The sequence below is a fragment of the Moesziomyces antarcticus genome (genome assembly GCF_000747765.1).
Source record: "Moesziomyces antarcticus DNA, scaffold: scaffold_v10008, strain JCM 10317, whole genome shotgun sequence".
Taxonomy (NCBI): domain Eukaryota; kingdom Fungi; phylum Basidiomycota; class Ustilaginomycetes; order Ustilaginales; family Ustilaginaceae; genus Moesziomyces; species Moesziomyces antarcticus.
The window spans coordinates 553,039-572,185 of NW_014639002.1; the positions used below are offsets into that span (position 1 = coordinate 553,039).

The following is a 19,147-nucleotide window of genomic DNA, read 5'->3' on the forward strand; positions in this document are numbered from 1 at the left end:
ATTCACCAGCAGAACAGAATGCTGGTGCGGTTGAACAGCGCCGGACTGGCGGCGGCTTTGGACCCAGTGCCGCCCTCGGGAGGGTTCATCGTCAGTGCGACATGCAGGTTGCGCGTGATCTCGCCGCGGAAGAAGGCAAACAGCTCCTCGTCCTGATCGAGCATCAGCCCGTTCCTCTGACTAGCCTCTCGCAGGGCGCTGACCAAACTCGCGTACTCGTCGCCCTCGAACAGCCCTGCCACCTCGGCATTGGCCAGAAGCGTGTTGAGCTTCTCCAGCCGCGCGGCATTGGACATCTGCGACTCGTCGATCGTCCAGCACACCTTCTCGCCCTTGCATCCGACGCGGCGCAGCAGCGCACGCAGGTCGTCGTCAAAGTGCTCCTCGGTATACCGGTTGCTCGTGCTGATGCTGAACAGCGACAAGCCGCGCATCCAGGCGCAGAACCGCGTCACCGTCGTACGTCCACTTCCCGACGCACCGATCAACAGCAAGTGCCCAGCCGGCTGCCGCAGCACGCGATCGCACGACAGCGCCAGATCCAACACGCTATCGTGCAGCACCAGACTCGCCTCGAGCTCCTCGTCCGAATACCCCTTGAGTCGCGCCTTGGCATACTCGCGCACAGCCTCGCGCCCCACGCTCTTGTACTCCTTGCTCAGCCAGTTGCTGAACAGAATCGGCCGCGCCAACGCCACGCCCGTGTCGACGCTCGGGAACCGATGCGCCGCAACAGCATCCAGCTGCTCGTCCGTCCACCGCTTCTCGTCGCGCCCAACCAGCCGGTCCTGGAACAGCCGCAACCCCTCGTGCGCCCACACGCGCACCAGCCCCTCCACCGACAACGCCTCCAGCTCGCGGATCGCCTCAAAGATGCCGCGCATCCACCGCGTCAGCTCGCGCGGCGAGTAGACATAGTGCGCCTGGATGTCGGGCGTAAACCGCCGCTGACTCGCCAGGTAGAAGTCCACCATGCCCGCCGTGAGCGCCTCGGCATACCCGCGCAGATTCGGCGTCACCTTGAGCAGCGCGCGGTTGAACGTGCCGTAGATCTGGTTGAGCGAAATCTCGCCCGGATAGTCGACCATGATCAGCGGCGCATGTCGCAGGAACCTGTGCGACAGCGCCACACGTCCCGGATCCGTAGGCGGATTGCACGCCCCGACAAACTGGATCCGCTCCAGCCGCACCCACGCCTTGTCGCTGATCCGCCAAAACCCACCGCCCTCGACGAGCTGGCGCAGGAACGAGATGACGCGCTGCGTGCCGTACTTGTCCGTGGCGGGCAGGTTGATCTCGTCGCAAAAGAGCACGAGCCAGCGTCCGATCTGCGACGGCGAGAGCACGATCCCGTTCGGCGTCTTGCGGTACTCGCAGTACTGCTCAAACGTCTTGAGGATGAGCTCGGGCGTCGTCGCCGACGAAAAGTTGAGCCCCACCACCTCCATGTCCGGCAGCTTGCGCAGCGCCGAAAACAGCGTCATGGTCTTGCCCGAGCCGGGCGGACCGCACAGCATGAGCGGCTTGTGCTCGGACAGCCACGAGTACAGCACGTCCTCGTGGCGCACCGTGTCGATGGTGGGCACCACCACGTCCGCCGCCGACACCGCCGCCGTGTCGATCTCGATCGTAGGCACCTTGCTCAGCCACGACGTCCACTCCACCGCGCCGCGCGTCAGCGTCACGTCCCAGTCGATCAGCGACGCGCCCGCGCCGAGCGGCGGCAGCTCGATGCCCGTGCGGCTGCGCAGATGCTCGCCCATCTCGGCGCGCACCTCGAGCTTCGCATCGCCCGTAAACGCCCACACGAGCGCGAGCAGCAGCCGCCGCGTCGCATACGCCTCGATCTGCTCGCCGCCCAGCGGAAAGTCCGGATGCGCTGCGTTGTAGTCGAGCACGTTGCGGATCGTCTTGTTGACGAGCGAAAAGAGCGTCGACAGCGCACGCGCCTCGGTGAAGTCCATAATGTGCGGCTTGGACCGCGCGAACTCGAGCGCGCCGTTCACCAGGCCGTCGTCGTCGAATAGCGGCGCCAGCGCGTCCGCCACCGCGCGCTGCACGAGCAAGTCGGGGCTCACCTCGCTCGTGGTGGTTGCTGCCGTCGAGGCTGCCGCCGCCGCACGCCGCGCCGCCACCGCACCCACCAGCTCGTCGTCGTCGAGCTCGATCGGCGTCGAGCGCAGACCCGTCAGGTAGCGCGAGTAGAGCATCGAGGGGCGCACAATGTCGTCGCTGAACCAGATCATGCCGCAGCGCGACACCGTCGCCAGCGTGGCGTAGCGCAGCGACTCGACCTCAAACATGATGCGCACGTTGGGCGGCAGGTTGAGCCGCTCGCCGTTGGGCAGCGTGAGCAGCTTGTTGTCGTCGAGCACCGAGTTGAGGTTCTCGACCCATTCCGGATCCACGTCGCCGTCAAACACGATCCAGTGGCGCTTGGCGCTCTCGCCCCTGACATTGTCGATGATCTTGCGCAGCACCTGCGTGAAGAGGCCGTCGTTCCACTCGCGCGTCGTCGGATCGAGCGTGCCGTACAGACTCTCCTTGGACACCGCCTTGGGGTCGATCACGTACGACACGCCCTCCTGGCCCTCGAGCCGCTCGAGCGCCGCAAGCAGCACCTGCCACGCCTGCGTCTTGCCCGTGCCCGACGGCCCGACGAGCATGAGGCCGTGCGAGATCTTCTGGATCTGGTACAGCTGCAGCACCTTGTCCGTCCAAAGCCCGCCCTCGACCAGATGGCGCTCGGCACACACCGCCTCGATGTGGCCGCGCAGCACCTCGAGGTTGACCGGCTTGTACTCGACGCCGGGGAAGACGTCGGACAGCAGGCTCTTGAGCAGCGGCACGTCCTCGGCCACCAGCTTGGGCACGATCGTCTCGGACACGCTCTGGATGAGGATCTCCTGCTCCGACACCTCGATCGCCGCGTGCGTCGCCACCTCGCCGTCGCCGCCGCCAAGCATGTGCTCGCGCTTGAGCTGGCCCGCGCTCACCAGCACCGCCTTGAGCGCACGCAGCCCAAAGTCGTAGTGCGGCTGCGGACTGAGCTGCTCGAGGCACAGGTTGAAGAACGGCACGATCTTGGAGGCGAGCGTCTCGGCGGTGCGGAAGCCCTGCGAGAAGAGCATGACCTGCGCAATCAGCTCGCGGTCCGGATGCGTCATGGCCATGTTGCGGAAGAGCTTCTTGAGGTTGTCCGGCAGATTGGATCGGCCGGCGTACGTCGGGTTGGTGGTGATAAAGATGCCGACGCGGTCGTTGAGCGGCACCTTCTTACCGAGCAGCTCGATCTCGCCTGCGCCGCTGCTGCTGCTGCCGCTGCTGCTGGCGTTGGCGCCGCTCGAGTCGGCCAGACCCTGCTGGATGCTCTGGATCTGCTGCGACACGGCCGACAGGATGCGCTCCTCGAGTCGATTGAACTCGTCGAAGCAGCCCCAGGCGCCGACGCGGCAGAGGCCCACAAAGATGCGGCCCATGGCCTGGAAGTCGAACGTCTCGTCGCAGCAGAACACAATGACAAACATGCCCAGCTGCACGCCGAGCGCCTTGACCGACTCGGTCTTGCCCGTGCCTGCCGGTCCGAACGGCGCGCCGCCGAGCTTGTAGTGGAGCGCCTGCGTGAGCGTGAGGTAGCATCGGTCGGTGAGCGGCGTCTGCACCAGCCGATCGGGCACACCCAGATACTCGTAGCCGTACGCGAAGGTGGCGTTGGCCATCTGCACCGTGAGGCGGTCCAGCGGCTTGTCCACCTGCCGGTTGAGGTAGAAGCGCATCTGCGAGAGCCAGTTGAAGTCGCGTGCGCTCTCGACCTTCTGCTGCACGAGCAGGCGGATGACGTCTCGCTGGTGCACGAGCTCGGTGATGAGGTGCTCGCACTTGCGGCGCTGCAGCGCCTCGACATCGGTCAGCACCGTGTCGGCGAGCAGGTCGAGCCCGCGCAGCACGACGTCGAGCGGATGCTGCAGCCCCGCACCGCCCTCGAACGCCGCATCCACCATCGCCGTCCAGCGCGCCTGCACCGCCAGCACGACGAGCTGCGCCGGATACTTTGCGATCCACGCCAAAAACCGGTCGAGCGTGAGCGAGTCGACGCTCGCGTAGAACGTTTCGAGCTCGGCGGCCGCCTCGGACAGGAGTTCGGCGAGCGACAGCCGCATCTCGCTCTCGACCTTGGCGAGCCAGTCGTTGATCTTGGGGTAGTCCTTGAGCAGGATGGGCGTGCGGAACGGCACCGTCTCGCCCTCGCGGCTCACCATGGCGGTGAGCGTGCCGGCGGCCTCGTCGAGCTCGACGGTGGCGATGCCGGCAAACATCTTCTTGAGGTGCTTGAGGATGCGCGCGGTGTCCTTGGAGTTGCCGATGATCTCGAGCAGGTCCTCGTCGCCGACAAAGTAGAAGCGCGGGAAGTTGGCGCGCTCGCGCTCCAGATACTCTCCGAGCGCCTTCTGGATCTTGCTCAGCAGGTCGGCCAGACGCTCGAGGCTCTTCTGGACGCCCGGGATGTTGAGCACGTCGAGCACGAAGGGCGACTTGTACACCTTGCGCATCACGGTGAGGAACTCGGTGTTGATGTTCTGGAAGCGCGAGCTCTCGACGGGCAGGATGTGGCGGATCTCGGCGCTGCCGCTAAAGATGCCCTCGAGATACACCCACTGGCGCTGGACGTCGATCCAGGTGTCAAAGAGCACCGAGATCTTGCTCAGCCGGTCCTCCCACAGCGACGCCTCCTCCTCGAACACCTTGTAGTGCGGACTCATCGACATGGCCCGCAGCGCATTCAGGTTGTCGCCCGCGAGCTGGAAGAGGTTGTCCCAGCCGCGGATGAGGCGGCACTTGTTCTGGTAGTTGACCAGATCGAGCGTGTAGTTGGTCCACGCCTCGCGCACCTGCTTGAGGTACTCCTCGAGCGCCAGCTCGCCCTGCGCCTGCGCGACGACGGCCTTGACGGCGGCGTCGTGCCTCTTGAGGTCGAGGTCCCACACGGTGCCGAGCGTCATGCTGCTGGCCGAGTAGTGGTCGTGCACCTTGAGCTGCTTGAAGAGCGAGCGCCAGTGACGCTCGCGCATCGCCTCGGACTTGAGATCCGAGATGACGGCGTTGCTCTTGAGCAGCGCGCGCAGGTGCTCCTGCACGTACTCGAACGCCGCGTACTGGCGCATGCGGCTGGGCATGTCGCGCGTCTGGGCGAGCAGCGCATCGAGCTGCTGGCGCAGCTTCCTCGGCTGCACGTTGCTCCAGTTGGTGTCGCGGATCTCGGCGAGCTGGCCCCACGTGCCCGAGAGCGCGGTCCAGACCGTCTTGAGGTCGCGCAGCTCCTCGAACACCGGCTCGAGCCTGTCGTCCTGCGTGTGCTCGAGGTCGAGCGCCTCCTTGGCGCGCACGACCAGCGCGCGGTCCTCGGCGAGCTTGGCGACGCGCGACTCGAAGACGTTGATGGTGTTCATGGCGCCGTCGGCCTTGAGCGTGCCCTGGATGGGCTTCTGCTGCTCCCACTCGCTGATGAGCGTGGCCATCTTTTCGCTCACGATCTTGTCCTCTGCGATGATCTTCATCTGGAGGCCGGCGAGCTGCTCCTGGATGCTGGCGTTCTTGCGCGTGAGGATCTCCTGGAAGGCGCTCCACTCGCCCTCGACCTGGTCGACGTAGAGCCAGTCCTGCGGGAACATGTAGCGCTGGCGCTCGAGCGTCTTCTGGCCCGTGCCAAAGATGTCGATCTGCGGCTGCCACGCCTTGGTCTTGCGCTTGAGATCCTGCACAAACGTGATGAAGGTGACCGCCTGCGCGGTGGAGCTGCCCTCGATGCTGTGCTGCTCGAGCTCGACGCGCGCCTTGGCGACGGCGGCGTGCACGTCGCGCATGGCGGCGCCGAGCTTGGTGCCGAAGCGGTTGAGGATGTCGCGCTGCCACGTGTCGTACTTTGCGTTGACCTTGCTCTGCACCTGGTCGTAGTCGATGACGCAGATGCCAAACGAGCGCTGGGTGTCCGAGTTGTCAAAGGTGGCGCGCGTGCGGCGGATCTCGGCGAGCAGCTGCTGCCAGCTGGCGAGCGAGTCGCCGAGGCGCGCAAACACATGCTCGGACTCGAGGTCCCACAGCGACTGGAACTGGAGCCACTTGGCAACGTAGCTGCCCACCTCGGCGAGCTTGGCCTCGATGAGCACGAACGGCCGCTCGAGCGAGTCGTCCTGGAAGCGCGTGAGCAGCGAGGTGTAGTCGTTCTCGGTGACGCGCTGCTTGGTGCGCATCTGCAGGCCGATCTCGTAGCGCGAGCTCTGGACGCGCGTGAGGCAGCAGACGACCGAAAGCACCTCGTGAAGCTGACGGAACCACGAAGCACGTGCGTGCTCGAGGGGTGGGTCGAGGAAGATGACCTGGTTCTGGATGCGCACCTCGTGCGTGATGGGCTCCAGCACAATATCCTCGACGGCGCCCTCGGCGTCCTGGGCAGCGCCTCCCGCCGTGCCGTTGATGACTACCTTTTTGGACCTGCGATCGCCGCGTGCGGCACCTGCGCCGCCCTGGCTCTGACCATGACCCACGAAAGCGGTGCACCAGGCGGCACTGACCGACCTGAGCCGGCGCAGCAGCACGTCCTCGATGAGGCCGTCGAGGTTGCCGACCCACTCTTCGAGGTTGGGGTAGCCCTCGAGGTTGAGCTTGTCGATGGTGTTCTGGATCTTCTGCAGACGCTCTGCAAAGGCGTCGGAGCGGTAGGCGCACTTGGCGAGCTCGTCGATGGTGGCGCGCATGTCGCGCTGGATCTCGATGAGCTCGGCGGTCTTGTCCTGGAAGAGGCTGACGGTGCTGGCGAACTGGCGGACAAAGGCGACCTGGCGATTCTCGCGGCCGGCGTCTGCGCCGGAGCCGGGCAGGTACGAGGCGGCGCGGTGGCTCTCGTAGATGTTTGCAAAGTGCTCCCAGCGGAGCGTCATGCCCTGCGAGATGAGCTGGTGGGCGTCGGCGTGAACCTGGGCGATGAGGCACGTGATTTCAGGGTTGGCACGCACGAGGCTGCAGGTCTGGTTGTACGTGCGCACTGTTTCCATGAGCGAGACGGCGTGCGGGTAGACCTTTTTGGCGTCCTTGGCGAGGTTGGTGATGGCGTGCGGGATCTGGAAGTTGAGCCAGATGAGGTTGCGCACCTCCTTGAAGAGCGAGATGGTGTGTCCGTCAAAGTTGACGCTGAGCTGGAGCGCATTGTTGGCGGCGCGGTTCTTGGTGACGTCGAAGACGCGACCGGCGATGGTCATGTCGCGGCGGTTGATGTCGTGGAGCCAGCTGTCGAAGAGCGAACGCGTGTCGAGCTTGCGCCGGAAGGTCTCGCTCTCGCTCTGCAGCTTCTGGCCCTCTGCGTAGAGCTCCCAGCCCTTGCCGAGGACGTCTTCGACGCGCTTCATGTAGATGTTGAGCTGGCGCTCGATCTGGCGTGCCCAGATGATGGCGCCTGCGATCTCGGGCACGTCGCGGAGCTGGCTCATGTGGTTTGCCTCGGAGGGACGGTACTGCGCCTTGAACTTGTCGTGGAGCGACTTGATGTCGGATTTGACGCTGTTGAGCAGCTGCTGCTGGTACTCCTGCACGGCGCCGCGCACCTTGGGCCTGACAAAGAGGCTGTTGAACTGGGAGAGGACGCGGAGCATCTCGCGGGCGGATTTGGCCTGGCCGAGGAGGTCGCGCAGACGGGCGATGAGCGTATTCTCGACGCGCGCCACACGTTCGTTGTAGGCGCCTTCGGCTGTGGTCCAGATCTCGGTGCCCTCTTGGGAGACGTCGAGGACGTCGATGACCTTGACCTGGTCGTAGGCGGCGCGGATCTCTTCGCTCATCTCGATGCCGGCGAGGTTCTGTGTGGCGACGTGGCGCTCGTTGGCGGCGCCTGCGCTTGCGACGCCGCCGGCGTTTGCGCCGGGGAGGATGAGCCCCTTGCCGGAGCTGACCATGGCGCGGAGTTGCTCGTGGGTCTTTCGGAAGGCGCCAATGTAGTTGAGGCGCTCGCGGAGCTTTGCGTGTGCCGGGTTGATCTTGATGGGGAGGAACTTTTCGGAGCGCTTGCGGGTGACTTCGCGGGCGATGTTGACAAAGTCCTTGATGAGCTCGTCCCAGACGTGGAAGACGTCTTGGGTTGCCGAGATGGTGTCGGAGAAGCGCGGGAACTCGTGCCACATGATGCGCTGGGAGGCGAGCACCTTGAGCAGGGTGTCGTTGAGGTCGCGGCTGATGGCCTCGACGAGCGGGAGGGCGCGCTTGACGGGGTAGGGGCTGATGCGGAGCTTCTTGTTGAGGTGGTTGAAGATGGCGCTGAGGGCGTCTGCGCACTTGTCGAGGTCGGTGGCGGAGAGGAGCTCGTTGATGGGGAAGTCCTTCATGAGGAGGTTGTAGTTGTGCGTCTTTTCAGCGCAGTCCTTGAGGCCGGTGTCTGCGAGGAAGGAGACGGTTGCGTGGAAGCGCTTTGCATGCTTGAGGATGTCGAGGGTGAGGACGATGGGGTCGGAGCGGAGCTGCTGCTCGATGGACTCCTGCGCCTTTTCCATGGAGAGCCAAAAGTTGATCTCTTGGGAGGCGGAACCGGAGGCGACGCTGCGGTCGAGCTTTGTGATGGTCTGTACTTCCTTGACCCAGGCGTTGACGTCGGACTGGAGCTTGTTGAGGAAGGACGAGTCCTGGAGGAGCGAGGCGGGCTCGACGGCGTCGACGCTGACGCGGACGGCGGCGGCGTGGCATCGGTCTACGGCGGCGCGTACGACGGGATGGATGGAGAGGGTGATGTCTGGGATGTCGACGTTCTGCTGGAGGTGGAAGAGGCTGAGTTCGAGTTCTGCGAACTTGCGCTTCGCCATGGGGATGCCCATCTTTGTATCGCTGTCCTTTGGCTTTGCGCCGGATGTGAGCGACTTGTCCTTGGGAGCCTTGCTGGCGACGAAAGCGTCGAACCAGGGCGACATGACGTTGTGGACCACGCTGTGAAGCGCCTCGTAGGGGCTCTCTCGGACGGTGGTTGCGGCGGTGGCTTCGTCGGCGTCGTCGTTGGCGTTCCTGGCGCCAGCAGCGTCTGATGCTGTTGTTGGAGCAGCAGCGGCATCTGTGGATGTGGACGGGGCCGCAGCGGGGCCAAAGAGCGTGAGTACGTGGAGCTGATGTGGGAGGGGCACGGCGGCGTCGAGCACGGCGACGCGCTTGATGAGGGCGATGCTCGAGACGTGGCGCGACGAGTAGGAAGCGTGTGTGGACATTTCGTAGTCGAAGAGGTGGTGTTCTGGAGCGTCTGCGGCCGAATCCTGACGGCGGATCTTGTTAATGTAGGCAGCCATGACGTTGGGGTCGCAGGCAAAGAGGTTTGCGCTGTCCTTCCACGTGGGCGTGTCGAGCAGGCGCTCCGAGATGACGGAAGCATCGGTATCGAGGAGGACGGGAAGCAGAGAGCGAAAGTAGTTCTTGAGCCTGGCCGTGTCAACGAGGCCGTTGAACCTTGCTGCCGAGGAGGAGGGCGAGAGGTCGGTGGAGGAGAGGCCGCCCTTGGAGACGAGGTCTGGCTCGGGCGGCGCATCGGGCGGCGCATCGTTGCGGCTGCTGGCGACCAGACGGCCGTTGGAGCCGCTGTATGGCTCGTCCATGTTGGCGCGTGGCGGTGCCAGACCGAGCGAAGAGTGCAGCGTAGTGATGGAAGAGGTGATGCTGGGGTGGTGGTGGCAGCAAGCTGAGCAAGCTGAGCTGGCCGACGGTGGGGATTCGTGATTCACGTGTGGCCCTCTCTCTGCTGAGCTGCTGGAGTGGGGACCGAGCGCGTGTCAAAATCGCTTCGAAAAGTGTTGGTCTGAACCGACTCGCACGCGTGATCCTCGGCGCTGGCCCAAAAGACCCTGGGCCTCGATTTTGGCCCCGTTTCACCGTGTTTTCCTGTACGTCCTAACAGTCACAGCATTTCTTTATTTCGCCCGAGAATGGGATCGGAAATGGCACCCTCTATCTGAACAAAATGGGCGTAAAAATGAAAAAGGAAATAAAAAAAGGCGCCAACAAAACATGGCAGCAAAAATGCAGCTTTCTGACAGGGCGCTGTTCAACACGGCACTCGCCTGTCCCTTGAACCACTTTACACTGCCGGTATGGACGCTGCGTTGTGTCGCACGGTTGCCCTCCTACCCCACTTCGGTTCCATGAGAACCGTGTTGGTTGCTTCATTCGAGATTTTGCTGTTGCTGGGGGGGTTGCGGGTCGGAGTTGGCGAGGGGCGGCGTTTGAATTGGTGCTGCGCGAACGCCGAGCTGCCTGTGCCGGCATTCATGCAGGCGGCCGATCCATGCATGGCTCGCTCTTCTCGGCGTTGTCGCCCAGCTTCATTGTGGCCGAGTACGGTACACCACTGTCGGGTGGGGAGGGGTCGAACGCCCAGATGAAAGAGCAGATGCCGAGGAGCAAATCGAGCAGCAAAAAGGCTCGGGCACCCCGGTCGAAAACAGCAAGGGGGCGTGCACAGATGAAGCGCTGTGGCGGTGGCGGTGCGGCGAGCCGAAGCTTCGACAGCCCAGTCTCTTGTTGCATGGCAAGGCTGTCGACGGCTGCGTGTCCAAGTAGAAGCTGGTAGCAACTGCTTTAGGTCTTTCGAGAAAGCAGCATGTGTGCGCCTCACCACCATCGCTTTACTGATCTCGCCGCGATGCTGTATGTGGTCTTGCTGCTACTGTGCGTGTCGGGGGTGGTGTGCGATGCATTCACCTCTGTGCGCGGTGTATCTGGCGACATCTCGCACCGCACTGTAGGACGTACACCCACCGGCGCCTATGCGCGCTCGCTCAACATCACCTCGACCAGCCAGGTCTTCACATGGTACTCGCAGACGCCCGCCAACGAGTCGGAAGCCGAATCGGCGTTCATCATCGTGCACGGCGTCGACCGCAATGCCAACACGTACTTTCGCGTGCTCAACAATGCCTGGTCGCACGCGCGCGACGAGGGGATCGGTTCGGCTAGCAACAACTCCATCCGTGTCGCACCGATGTTCTTCAGCACAACGCGCGATCGACGCGCATACAACACCTCGCACCTCGCATGGGCGGATTTCAACGCCTGGACTGCCGGTGAAGCCAGTACACACCCCAGGGGCAGCGGCGTTTCGTCGTTCAGCGTGCTCGATGCAATGGTGCGCCGGTTTAGCAATCGCCGGACGTATCCAAAGATGAAGTGGATCACATTTGTAGCGCACGGTGGGGGTGCACAGATGTTGCAGCGCTACGCCGTACTTGGCATGCCCAACCCTGCCCCCGCCCGACTCAGCGTGCGGTACGTGATTGGCGATCCATCTTCGCAGCTCTACTTTACGCCCGATCGACCCGTGGCCGTGGACACCACATCGTGTCCCGCCTGGAACGACTACCGATACGGCACGCGCAGGTACTCGTCCGACTACGCTGCGCTTAGCAACCGCAATGCAGCCGACCTCTTCCGCACCTATGCGGCGCGCGAGGTGCGCTACATTGTCGGGCTCAACGACACACGCACCGACGAGGGCGACCAGACCTGCATGGCCCACGCGGTCGGAGGACCCAAGAGACGCAATCGAAACCTCGCCTACTGGAAGTACATTAACCTTCTCGCCGGCACCGGTGCCGATCTGCGCAACTTGCCCGGCACATTCCCCATGCTCGAGGGCAAAGACCCGCAGCGCAATGTGCCCGCATCGACATCTGCGGGTGCAAGGAGGTTCAAGGGTGCGCAGTTGAGACATACACTGTCGGTGGTGGAGAATGCCGGACATAGCGCGACTAAGATCTACGGCTCGGTGCAGGGCAGGAATGCGCTATTTGGCGAGCAGGCCAAGTCGGGCGGTGGCGATGTGCCCGATCTGGCACAGGAGCTGGTCGGGTATACGGCGGATGCCAAAGGTGCAAGTAACGATGTGCCCGACGAAAGCGACGAGTAGTAGCCCCCCACCCCACAGATGTGTCAATGATACCAAGTCGAATGCATGTCAGTATGGAGAGGGTGGTGGTGAGCAATGAACATCGAAAGGCGTCTCCACATTGAGAAGCACTCGGAACTCGGAGCCAAAAAAAAAGGGCCGCTGGAGTGCGCGCTTTAGCTCAGCCTCACTTTACCGCTCCTCCTTCCACTGCCACGATCCGTTCACCTTTGACCCGCTCGTCGCATACCCGTGCTGGTCGTCACGATGGCGGGCCCGAATCTGGAGCTGTTCAAGTTCGGCATGTACCTCTTCTTCCCACTCGCCGTCATGGTGCACTATGGCGATCCCGAGTGGTACCACCGCAACGTGCTGCCCGTACGTATACTCAGCCCAACACACCGCATACGAAATCCCTCCGCTGACTTGTGTTCTTTGAGGGGTGGGACAGATTCGCGACCAGTTCTGGCCCAAGGAGGAATCGCTCTATCGACCGCCCCGCACGTCGGACGATGTCAGGACGGCGCTCGACGAGATGAAGCAAAAACGTCTCGCGCGTCGCGAGGAGCGTCTCAAACTCGACCAAGCCCAATCATCCCACAGAGAAGCAAGCGAACCCAAGGTGGTCAGCATGCTCAAGGATGCCGCCCAGACGAATGAGCGTCTCGTATAGCCTCACGGAATGGAAGCCTTTTGTATTTCTACTCTGCTTTAGTGAGACCGAGTTCCTGCAGGAACTTCTCGGAGTACCTTCGCACCTGCTTATACGTGGTCTCAAACCCTTGCTTGCCGCCGATGTAGTACGGATCGGCGATGGGCTTGTTATCATCCACCTCACCAAACAGTCTGATCTGCGCGGTGCATCCTCGCGGAGCCATGGTCTTGAGGTTACGCACATTGTTGGTGTCCATCCCGAAAATGTAGTGGAAGGTGGTAAAGTCGGCATCGCGCACACCGCGGGCAAAGTTCTCGGCGTCGTAGGGGATGTTTCTGCGCACAAGGAGCGCGGTTGTTCGTTCGTCGGGTTCTTCGCCCTCGTGGTAGTTGCCTGTGCCGCACGAGTCGAGCGTGCCGAATCGATCGCGCACGCCGGCTTGCACGCACGTGTCCTCGAAGACGGCCAGCGCCATGGGTGAGCGACAGATGTTGCCGAGGCAGCAGAAGAGGACGTTGATCTTGTCACGCCCGCCCGAGGCGGAAGCGCGATTTGAGGAGGAGGAGGATGACATGGCGATAGGACGGTGGACAGGTGGTTGAAGGCCGCGTGGAATCGGTGCGCTCGAAAGCCAATCTTTTCTCCACTTTTTTTCCCACCCGGCGAAAAAGAGCCGCTGCAGCCGATGCAGCCGATACTGCATCAAATGCACGCTGTTGTAATCCGTGCAACTCCACCTTGACTCCCCTCCTCCATCGAGCAACACTATCGCCATGGTGTCGTACAAGGAGCTCGCGCGCAAGAACGATTCGGTCGATGCCACGCGGCAGCGTGCACTCGTTGCCGGTGGCACGCAGGGGATCGGTGCGGGTATTGCACTGCGCTTCGCGCTCGCGGGTGCATCGGTCTGGCTCATCGGCCGCAACGAGGCGAAAGCAAGCGAGGTGCTCGAGCAGCTGCGTCTCGCCTCGGCCGAAGCAGCACGTCGTGCCAACACCACCGCCGACACCGATCACCACTTCTTCCAAGCTGACCTCTCGTCCACCGCGGGCGTCAAGAAGGTCGCCCAAGCCGTGACGGCCAAAGCGGGAAGCAGGGGGATCGACTACCTCATCGAGACCCAAGGTGGACCTCCTCACGGCGGGATCGAAACTACGGCAGAGGGTGTAGAGACCCAATTTGCCGTGCAGGTTCTCTCCCGCGTCGGACTGGCAAAGCACCTGCTCGAGGCCAACACGATCAAGCGCGGTGTGTTTATGGTTGCTGCACCTGGTCAGGGCAGCAAATCCCCCATGGACCTGGAGGATCTCGATTTTGTCAAGGCCAAAGCGGCAGGCAAGTGGTGGGGTGGACCCCTGGGCTTGCTCAAAAAGGGCACACAAGCTTCGTCGTTGCTCGACGCAGCCTGTGCGCGCATGGCTGAACAACACCCCAACCTCACCATCACGCACGCCTTCCCTGGGTTCGTAAACACCCAGGCCCTCGCCAACCAGGGCCACAACAGCTTGCTCGTCCTTGCGGCGCGTGTGTTCGGACCGCTGGTTGGTGCCAAACCTGGACCCGGGGGTTATGCAGAGTTGCCCTTTTATCTGCTAGCTAACCCGGAGGGACAGAGGTATCTGGAGACGGGCAAGCCCAACCTCGTCAACGACAGCCTCAAGAAGCTGGACATCAGCAAGAATGTGGCCGACAAACCCACGCGCGATGCGGTCTGGTCCAAACTAGCCGCCTACTTCTAGTCCACACATCTCACAATCACTACCCCGCGCAATCAAGGTCTGCCACTCTAATCCAACCCCGCACGCATCGAATGAGAGAGAGAGAGAAGGGGTAGATTACATCCGTTTTGCGATTTCGTGGGGGCTTACTTTTTATCGCCGGGCAGTTTGCCATCGAGCATGCCGAGCACCTCGATCACGACGCGGTCAAAGTCCTTCTGCGTCTTGTCGTCCTCGATCATGCTTCCGAACACGCGCAGTCCCTGCACTTTTGCCACCATCTCCTTGTTCCACGCCTGCGTATAGCTTCCCTTGGAACCGGGCTTCCTGCCCCTCGGATCCTTGGTCGGCACAGGCACCTGACCCGCCGCCTGCAGAGCCGCTTGTCTCGCCGCCGCTTCCGCTTCCGCCGCCCGCGCCGCCTGCATCTCCAGCTTGGTGCGTCGTTTGCGCTTCGCTGGCGGCGCCTCCATCGACGTATCCACCACTGCCGCTGCGGATGCAGGTGGCGCCGAGGCTGCTGCCGCCGCTTCCGCTGCCAGCTCCGCCTTGGACTTGCGCCCTCGCTTGCCCTTGGGCCGAATCCCCACAGCAGCAGCGGGTGCGGGGGGAGGTGCAGCTGCTGCTGCTGCCGCCTGGGCCGCCGCTGCCGCCGCCGCTGCTGCAGCTTGAGCCTTTTTGCCTTTGGCCGTGCCGTTAGCGGCCGTCTTGATCATCATGGCAGAGGGGTCGACAAAGCCCGCCTGTTGGGTATATCCCTGCGGCTTGGTGGGCGCGGGTGCCGCCACGGGCTGCGTCTGGTTCTTAGGTTTGCGCCCGCGTTTCTTTGGCACTGCCGCCTCGGCAGCCGCTGGCTGTGACGCCGCCGCCGCTACCGAGGGCGACGCGGAGGGCGGTGCGTTCTGCGCCGTGGGCGCTGCAGCCGACTGCGAACGCGACGCCTGCGACGGCTGCACGCCCTCGCGCTGCTGCATCGCCACATTCGACGACGCCGAGTAGTTGCTCCAGTCCTGCTGCGCGTTGGCGGACGAGTAGGCGCCATCGAAGCGCGACTCCCTTGCGCTGCCATTGCTCGGCTGGCCAAACCCATCGCCCGGCTGCTGCGCATACATGGGCTGTGCGGCGCGATCGCGCGCTGCGCCGTACTCGGAGGGCGCGTAGTAGTGCTCGCTACGGTACGACGCGTTGGACGGCTGACCCGGCTGCTGCTGTCCCTGCTGTTGCTGTCCCTGCTGCTGCTGCTGTTGCTGCTGCTGCGGCATGAGCGAGTTGCCGTTATACCCACCGGTGAACGCCTCCGAGAAGCTGGCAAAGGTGTTGGGACGCGAGTTGGCAGACGACGACGAAGCCGCATTGCCCGGCTGCTGTCCCGGATAGCCCGAGGGAAAGTGCGAGCTCGAGCCGCCCGATGCATAGCCGCCGTAGCCGCCTACATCGTCTCTCGAGCCGGACGAGATCATGCTGCTGCCAAAGTAGCCCGGCTGCTGCTGTTGCGGCTGCTGCTGTTGCTGTTGCGGAGGCTGCGGCGGCTGGGACGGCGAAGAGGTGTAGCCCGACTGCGGCTGCATCGTGTCCCACGACGACAGACCGCCGCGGTACTGCTGCTGACCGCTTCGGCCGTACATGCTGGGCTGGCTGCGAATGCGATCGAGACGCGCGCGAGAAAGGATTTGACTGGAACGCGTCCGTGCGACGGGCGTGCGTGGGCGGCGTGGGTGCGAGGTGGGATCGGGTGGGGCTCGACGCGACGGGAGCGAAAGAGCGAAAGAGTGGCCTGGAGCGAGGTCACGGGGTATCTGCGAGTGAGCGAGCGGGAAAGCGATCGAACCTGCCACGAAGAGTTAGTGGAGAAGCCAGCACGGATGCACGGATGGAGGTGGACAAGAGATAGGGATCAAGGTAGGGTCTTTGAGAGCAGTAGCGATTGAGCGATGGCGGATGGGGGGCCAAGCGAGTGCGATCGCGTCTCGACAGCTCCGCTCCCGCCTGCCGCGATGCGGTGCGTGATTTGGATGCGATGCGACTGCGTTGGTGCTCAGCTGCGCTGTCCGTCGCGTTGAGCTCCGTCTTTTTGCCCGTCGAGCGACGGAAGCCTGAAATCCAACAACGCAGCAACAAAAAAATCACCAATTCGGCCGCCCTTTCTCGCCTTTTCTCCTGCCTCGACTCGGCCCCCGAGTCGAGCTAGGCTTAACACAGTCTAACATGGACCAATATACCCCCTCCCGATTTGACCAGATCGCGTTACAAATCCGAAAAGATCTCAGCACGACTCAGCCGGCGCCCTCCGCTCTCTTCGGCAGCTGCAAAAATCTGGAAGCTTCGTTGGCTCTGCTCCACAATCGGCTGCCCTTGGACGAAATTGAGCCGTGAGCTGCCGACGAAATTTCGCTCCTCTGGCTGACCGACGACATCCGACATCCGTCAACTGCTGCTTTCTTCCTCCACGCTCTTCTTTGCTTTGGCTCTATTTTCTTCCCTCTTTACCACTCGACCACTCACTCGCATCCCCCCTTGATCCCGTTGATCTGGCGCCACATCCACCATGCACACGACGCCAGCTCGAGGCGCCGTCGCCCGACTGGCGCCGCTCGCGCCCTCCTCCACCTCGGCCGCATCCACCCTCACCACCGTGCCTCGCCGCCCCTTGGCCTCGCACCGTCGCCACGACGCTACCGCCTCGAGCTCCTCCACGGCAGCAAAGCTTCCGTCTTCGTCGCGCTCGCTCATCACGCTCTCTCGTTCGGCCGTGCGCACCTCCTCGTCGGGCCGCATTGCTAGGCCCGTGTGCGCCACGTGTGGCGATGCTCCGCGCACCTTCTCCTCCTCTGCCGTCCAGAGCGCATCGGCAAAGGACCCCTACTCGGTGCTCGGCGTCAAGAAGGATGCTGACGTCAAGGACATCAAGCGCGCCTACTACGGTCTCGCCAAAAAGTACCACCCGGACACCAACAAGGAGAAGGGGTCCAAGGAACGCTTTGTAGAGATCCAGAACGCTTACGACCTGCTCAGCGACGACAAGAAGCGCGCCGCCTACGATCAGTACGGCACCACCGACGGTCAGCCTGGCTTCGACCCCTTTGGAGGCGGAGGCTCGTCGCCGTTTGGTGCCGGCGGCTTCGGTGGCTTCCAGGACTTTGGTGGCTTCTCCAACGCCGGCAATGCCGGATCCATCTTTGAGAGCCTTTTCGGTGCGTTTGGCGGCGGCGCGCGGCCGGGACAGCGCGGTCCGGGCTTTGGTGGGGCGGGATTCGCCGGCGAGGCGCGCGGCGAGGATCTCGAGACCACGGTCAACCTCACGTTCGAAGAGGCGTGCAAGGGCACCAAGCGCAAGGTGGTCATCAACCCCATCGAGCGCTGCGGCTCCTGCACGGGCTCGGGACTCAAGGCGGGCGCCAAGAAGAGCACCTGTGGCACGTGCAACGGCACGGGCACGCGCACCTTTGTCATTCAGAGCGGCTTCCAGATGGCCACTACCTGTCCGTCGTGCGGCGGCGCCGGCGCAACCGTGGCTCCGGGCGACAGCTGCAATACGTGCGACGGTGTCGGAAGGATTCGAGGACGCAAGGAGGTTGAGATCGAGCTGCCCGCCGGTGTTGACGATGGCTTCCGCATCCGCAAAGATGGCTTTGGCGATGTGCCGCTCTCGGGTGCCGGCACGCCCGGGTCGCTGTATGTGCGCATCAACGTTTCGCCCTCGCGCATCTGGAGACGACAGGGCTCGACGCTCTTCTTCCCGGCCACGATTCCATTCCATACGGCAGTGTTGGGTGGCAAGGTGCGTGTACCCACGCTGGATGGGCCTGTCGAGGTGCGCGTGCCCGCAGGAACGCAGGTGGGCGAAGAGATGATCCTGCCCGGGCGTGGTGTGCCCTCGCCCACGCGCAGGGGGCAGAAGGGCGACCTGATGGTGCAGTTCGAAGTGAGCATGCCACGATCGCTCACAAAGCGCCAGCGCGAGATCCTCCAGCAGTATGCCGACGAGGTCGAGGGTCGTGCATCCACCGCATCCACCGCATCGACCGCCTCGCAGGGGGCGGCTAGCAGCAAGACCAAGGCGGACAACTCGACGGCGTCAGCAGGCGGCAAGGAGTCGCCAAAGGCATCGTCGGATGCTACATCCAATGCCAACTCGACGGCGAGTGGCAAGGCTGCATCCACAGCTTCGACAGGTTCATCCAAGCAGGCGAAAAAGAGTGCTGCAGGTAGGTTCTCCATCCATCCATCGTCTCGGTCCGACGATACGACTACACACGGCTCCGCATCGCCTTCACCAGCGTCTGAGACGCCAAGTGGCTCGACGGTGGAATCTGCGGAGACGACCGAGTCGCATAGGGGGTTGCTGGGTCGCACTTGGGACTGGATGACCGGGCGCAAGTGATTCTCCCGTCCTGGTCCCTTCGATGCGAGGCGCCGAGCACCGTGTAGATATCCTTTCCATGCATTCATGCTACAAAATCTCACCACTTTTGCTTTTTTTTGGGGGGGGTGCGCGTGTAGCAGATGTCGATGCGGCAAAGCAGGCCGAAACGAACGAGTCGGATTCCAAAACAAAGTAACACTTGGCAGAAGCTTGAATGCCGTATGGAATAGATTGCATTGCTGTGCAAGAGTGTGCGTGATAGAAGGTGATCGTTTTGGCGCGTGGCGAGCGCGCATTCGTGTGCAAAGTGGGAGAGTCTAACGTGCGCAGACGCGGCGCGTGGCGGGTTGGGAATGATCGAAACAAAATCGCAACGCTGAGAGCAGTCTCTTTTTCATCATAGGGGCCGAACCTCCCTCCCATCACCCCTTTGTTGGCTCACCAATGGACTGTCATGTCGTCTGTGGCCTAGGCGGCTCTCATTCAACGCTGATATCGTATGGAAGTGCTTT

The 19,147-nt window shown here is 63.1% G+C and overlaps 7 protein-coding genes across 7 annotated transcripts; 4 read left to right on the forward strand and 3 right to left on the reverse strand.

Moving 5' to 3' along the window:
- Nucleotides 1-2: 2 nt before the first annotated feature.
- On the reverse strand, nt 3-9,614 carry PAN0_008d3614 (dynein heavy chain; the record flags this gene model as incomplete). The annotated part of the gene is made up of 1 exon (XM_014801115.1): nt 3-9,614. One exon carries the CDS (start codon nt 9,612-9,614, stop codon nt 3-5), a length of 9,612 nt encoding a protein of 3,203 aa, XP_014656601.1.
- A 1,001-nt stretch (nt 9,615-10,615) lies between these two features.
- PAN0_008c3615 (uncharacterized protein) lies at nt 10,616-11,920 on the forward strand (the record flags this gene model as incomplete). The annotated part of the gene is made up of 1 exon (XM_014801116.1): nt 10,616-11,920. One exon carries the CDS (start codon nt 10,616-10,618, stop codon nt 11,918-11,920), a length of 1,305 nt encoding a protein of 434 aa, XP_014656602.1.
- A 246-nt stretch (nt 11,921-12,166) lies between these two features.
- On the forward strand, nt 12,167-12,572 carry PAN0_008c3616 (mitochondrial cytochrome c oxidase assembly factor protein; the record flags this gene model as incomplete). The annotated part of the gene is made up of 2 exons (XM_014801117.1): nt 12,167-12,277; nt 12,351-12,572. The coding sequence occupies 2 exons, from the start codon at nt 12,167-12,169 to the stop codon at nt 12,570-12,572; spliced, it is 333 nt and encodes a 110-aa protein (XP_014656603.1).
- A 28-nt stretch (nt 12,573-12,600) lies between these two features.
- Nucleotides 12,601-13,128, reverse strand: PAN0_008d3617 (low molecular weight phosphotyrosine protein phosphatase-like; the record flags this gene model as incomplete). Its single annotated transcript, XM_014801118.1, has 1 exon — nt 12,601-13,128. One exon carries the CDS (start codon nt 13,126-13,128, stop codon nt 12,601-12,603), a length of 528 nt encoding a protein of 175 aa, XP_014656604.1.
- Nucleotides 13,129-13,327: 199 nt separating this feature from the next.
- On the forward strand, nt 13,328-14,293 carry PAN0_008c3618 (NAD(P)-binding protein; the record flags this gene model as incomplete). The annotated part of the gene is made up of 1 exon (XM_014801119.1): nt 13,328-14,293. The coding sequence occupies one exon, from the start codon at nt 13,328-13,330 to the stop codon at nt 14,291-14,293; it is 966 nt and encodes a 321-aa protein (XP_014656605.1).
- Nucleotides 14,294-14,418: 125 nt separating this feature from the next.
- Nucleotides 14,419-16,693, reverse strand: PAN0_008d3619 (uncharacterized protein; the record flags this gene model as incomplete). The annotated part of the gene is made up of 3 exons (XM_014801120.1): nt 14,419-16,068; nt 16,133-16,365; nt 16,678-16,693. The coding sequence occupies 3 exons, from the start codon at nt 16,691-16,693 to the stop codon at nt 14,419-14,421; spliced, it is 1,899 nt and encodes a 632-aa protein (XP_014656606.1).
- A 124-nt stretch (nt 16,694-16,817) lies between these two features.
- PAN0_008c3620 (DnaJ protein) lies at nt 16,818-18,653 on the forward strand (the record flags this gene model as incomplete). Its single annotated transcript, XM_014801121.1, has 1 exon — nt 16,818-18,653. The coding sequence occupies one exon, from the start codon at nt 16,818-16,820 to the stop codon at nt 18,651-18,653; it is 1,836 nt and encodes a 611-aa protein (XP_014656607.1).
- Nucleotides 18,654-19,147: the final 494 nt, after the last annotated feature.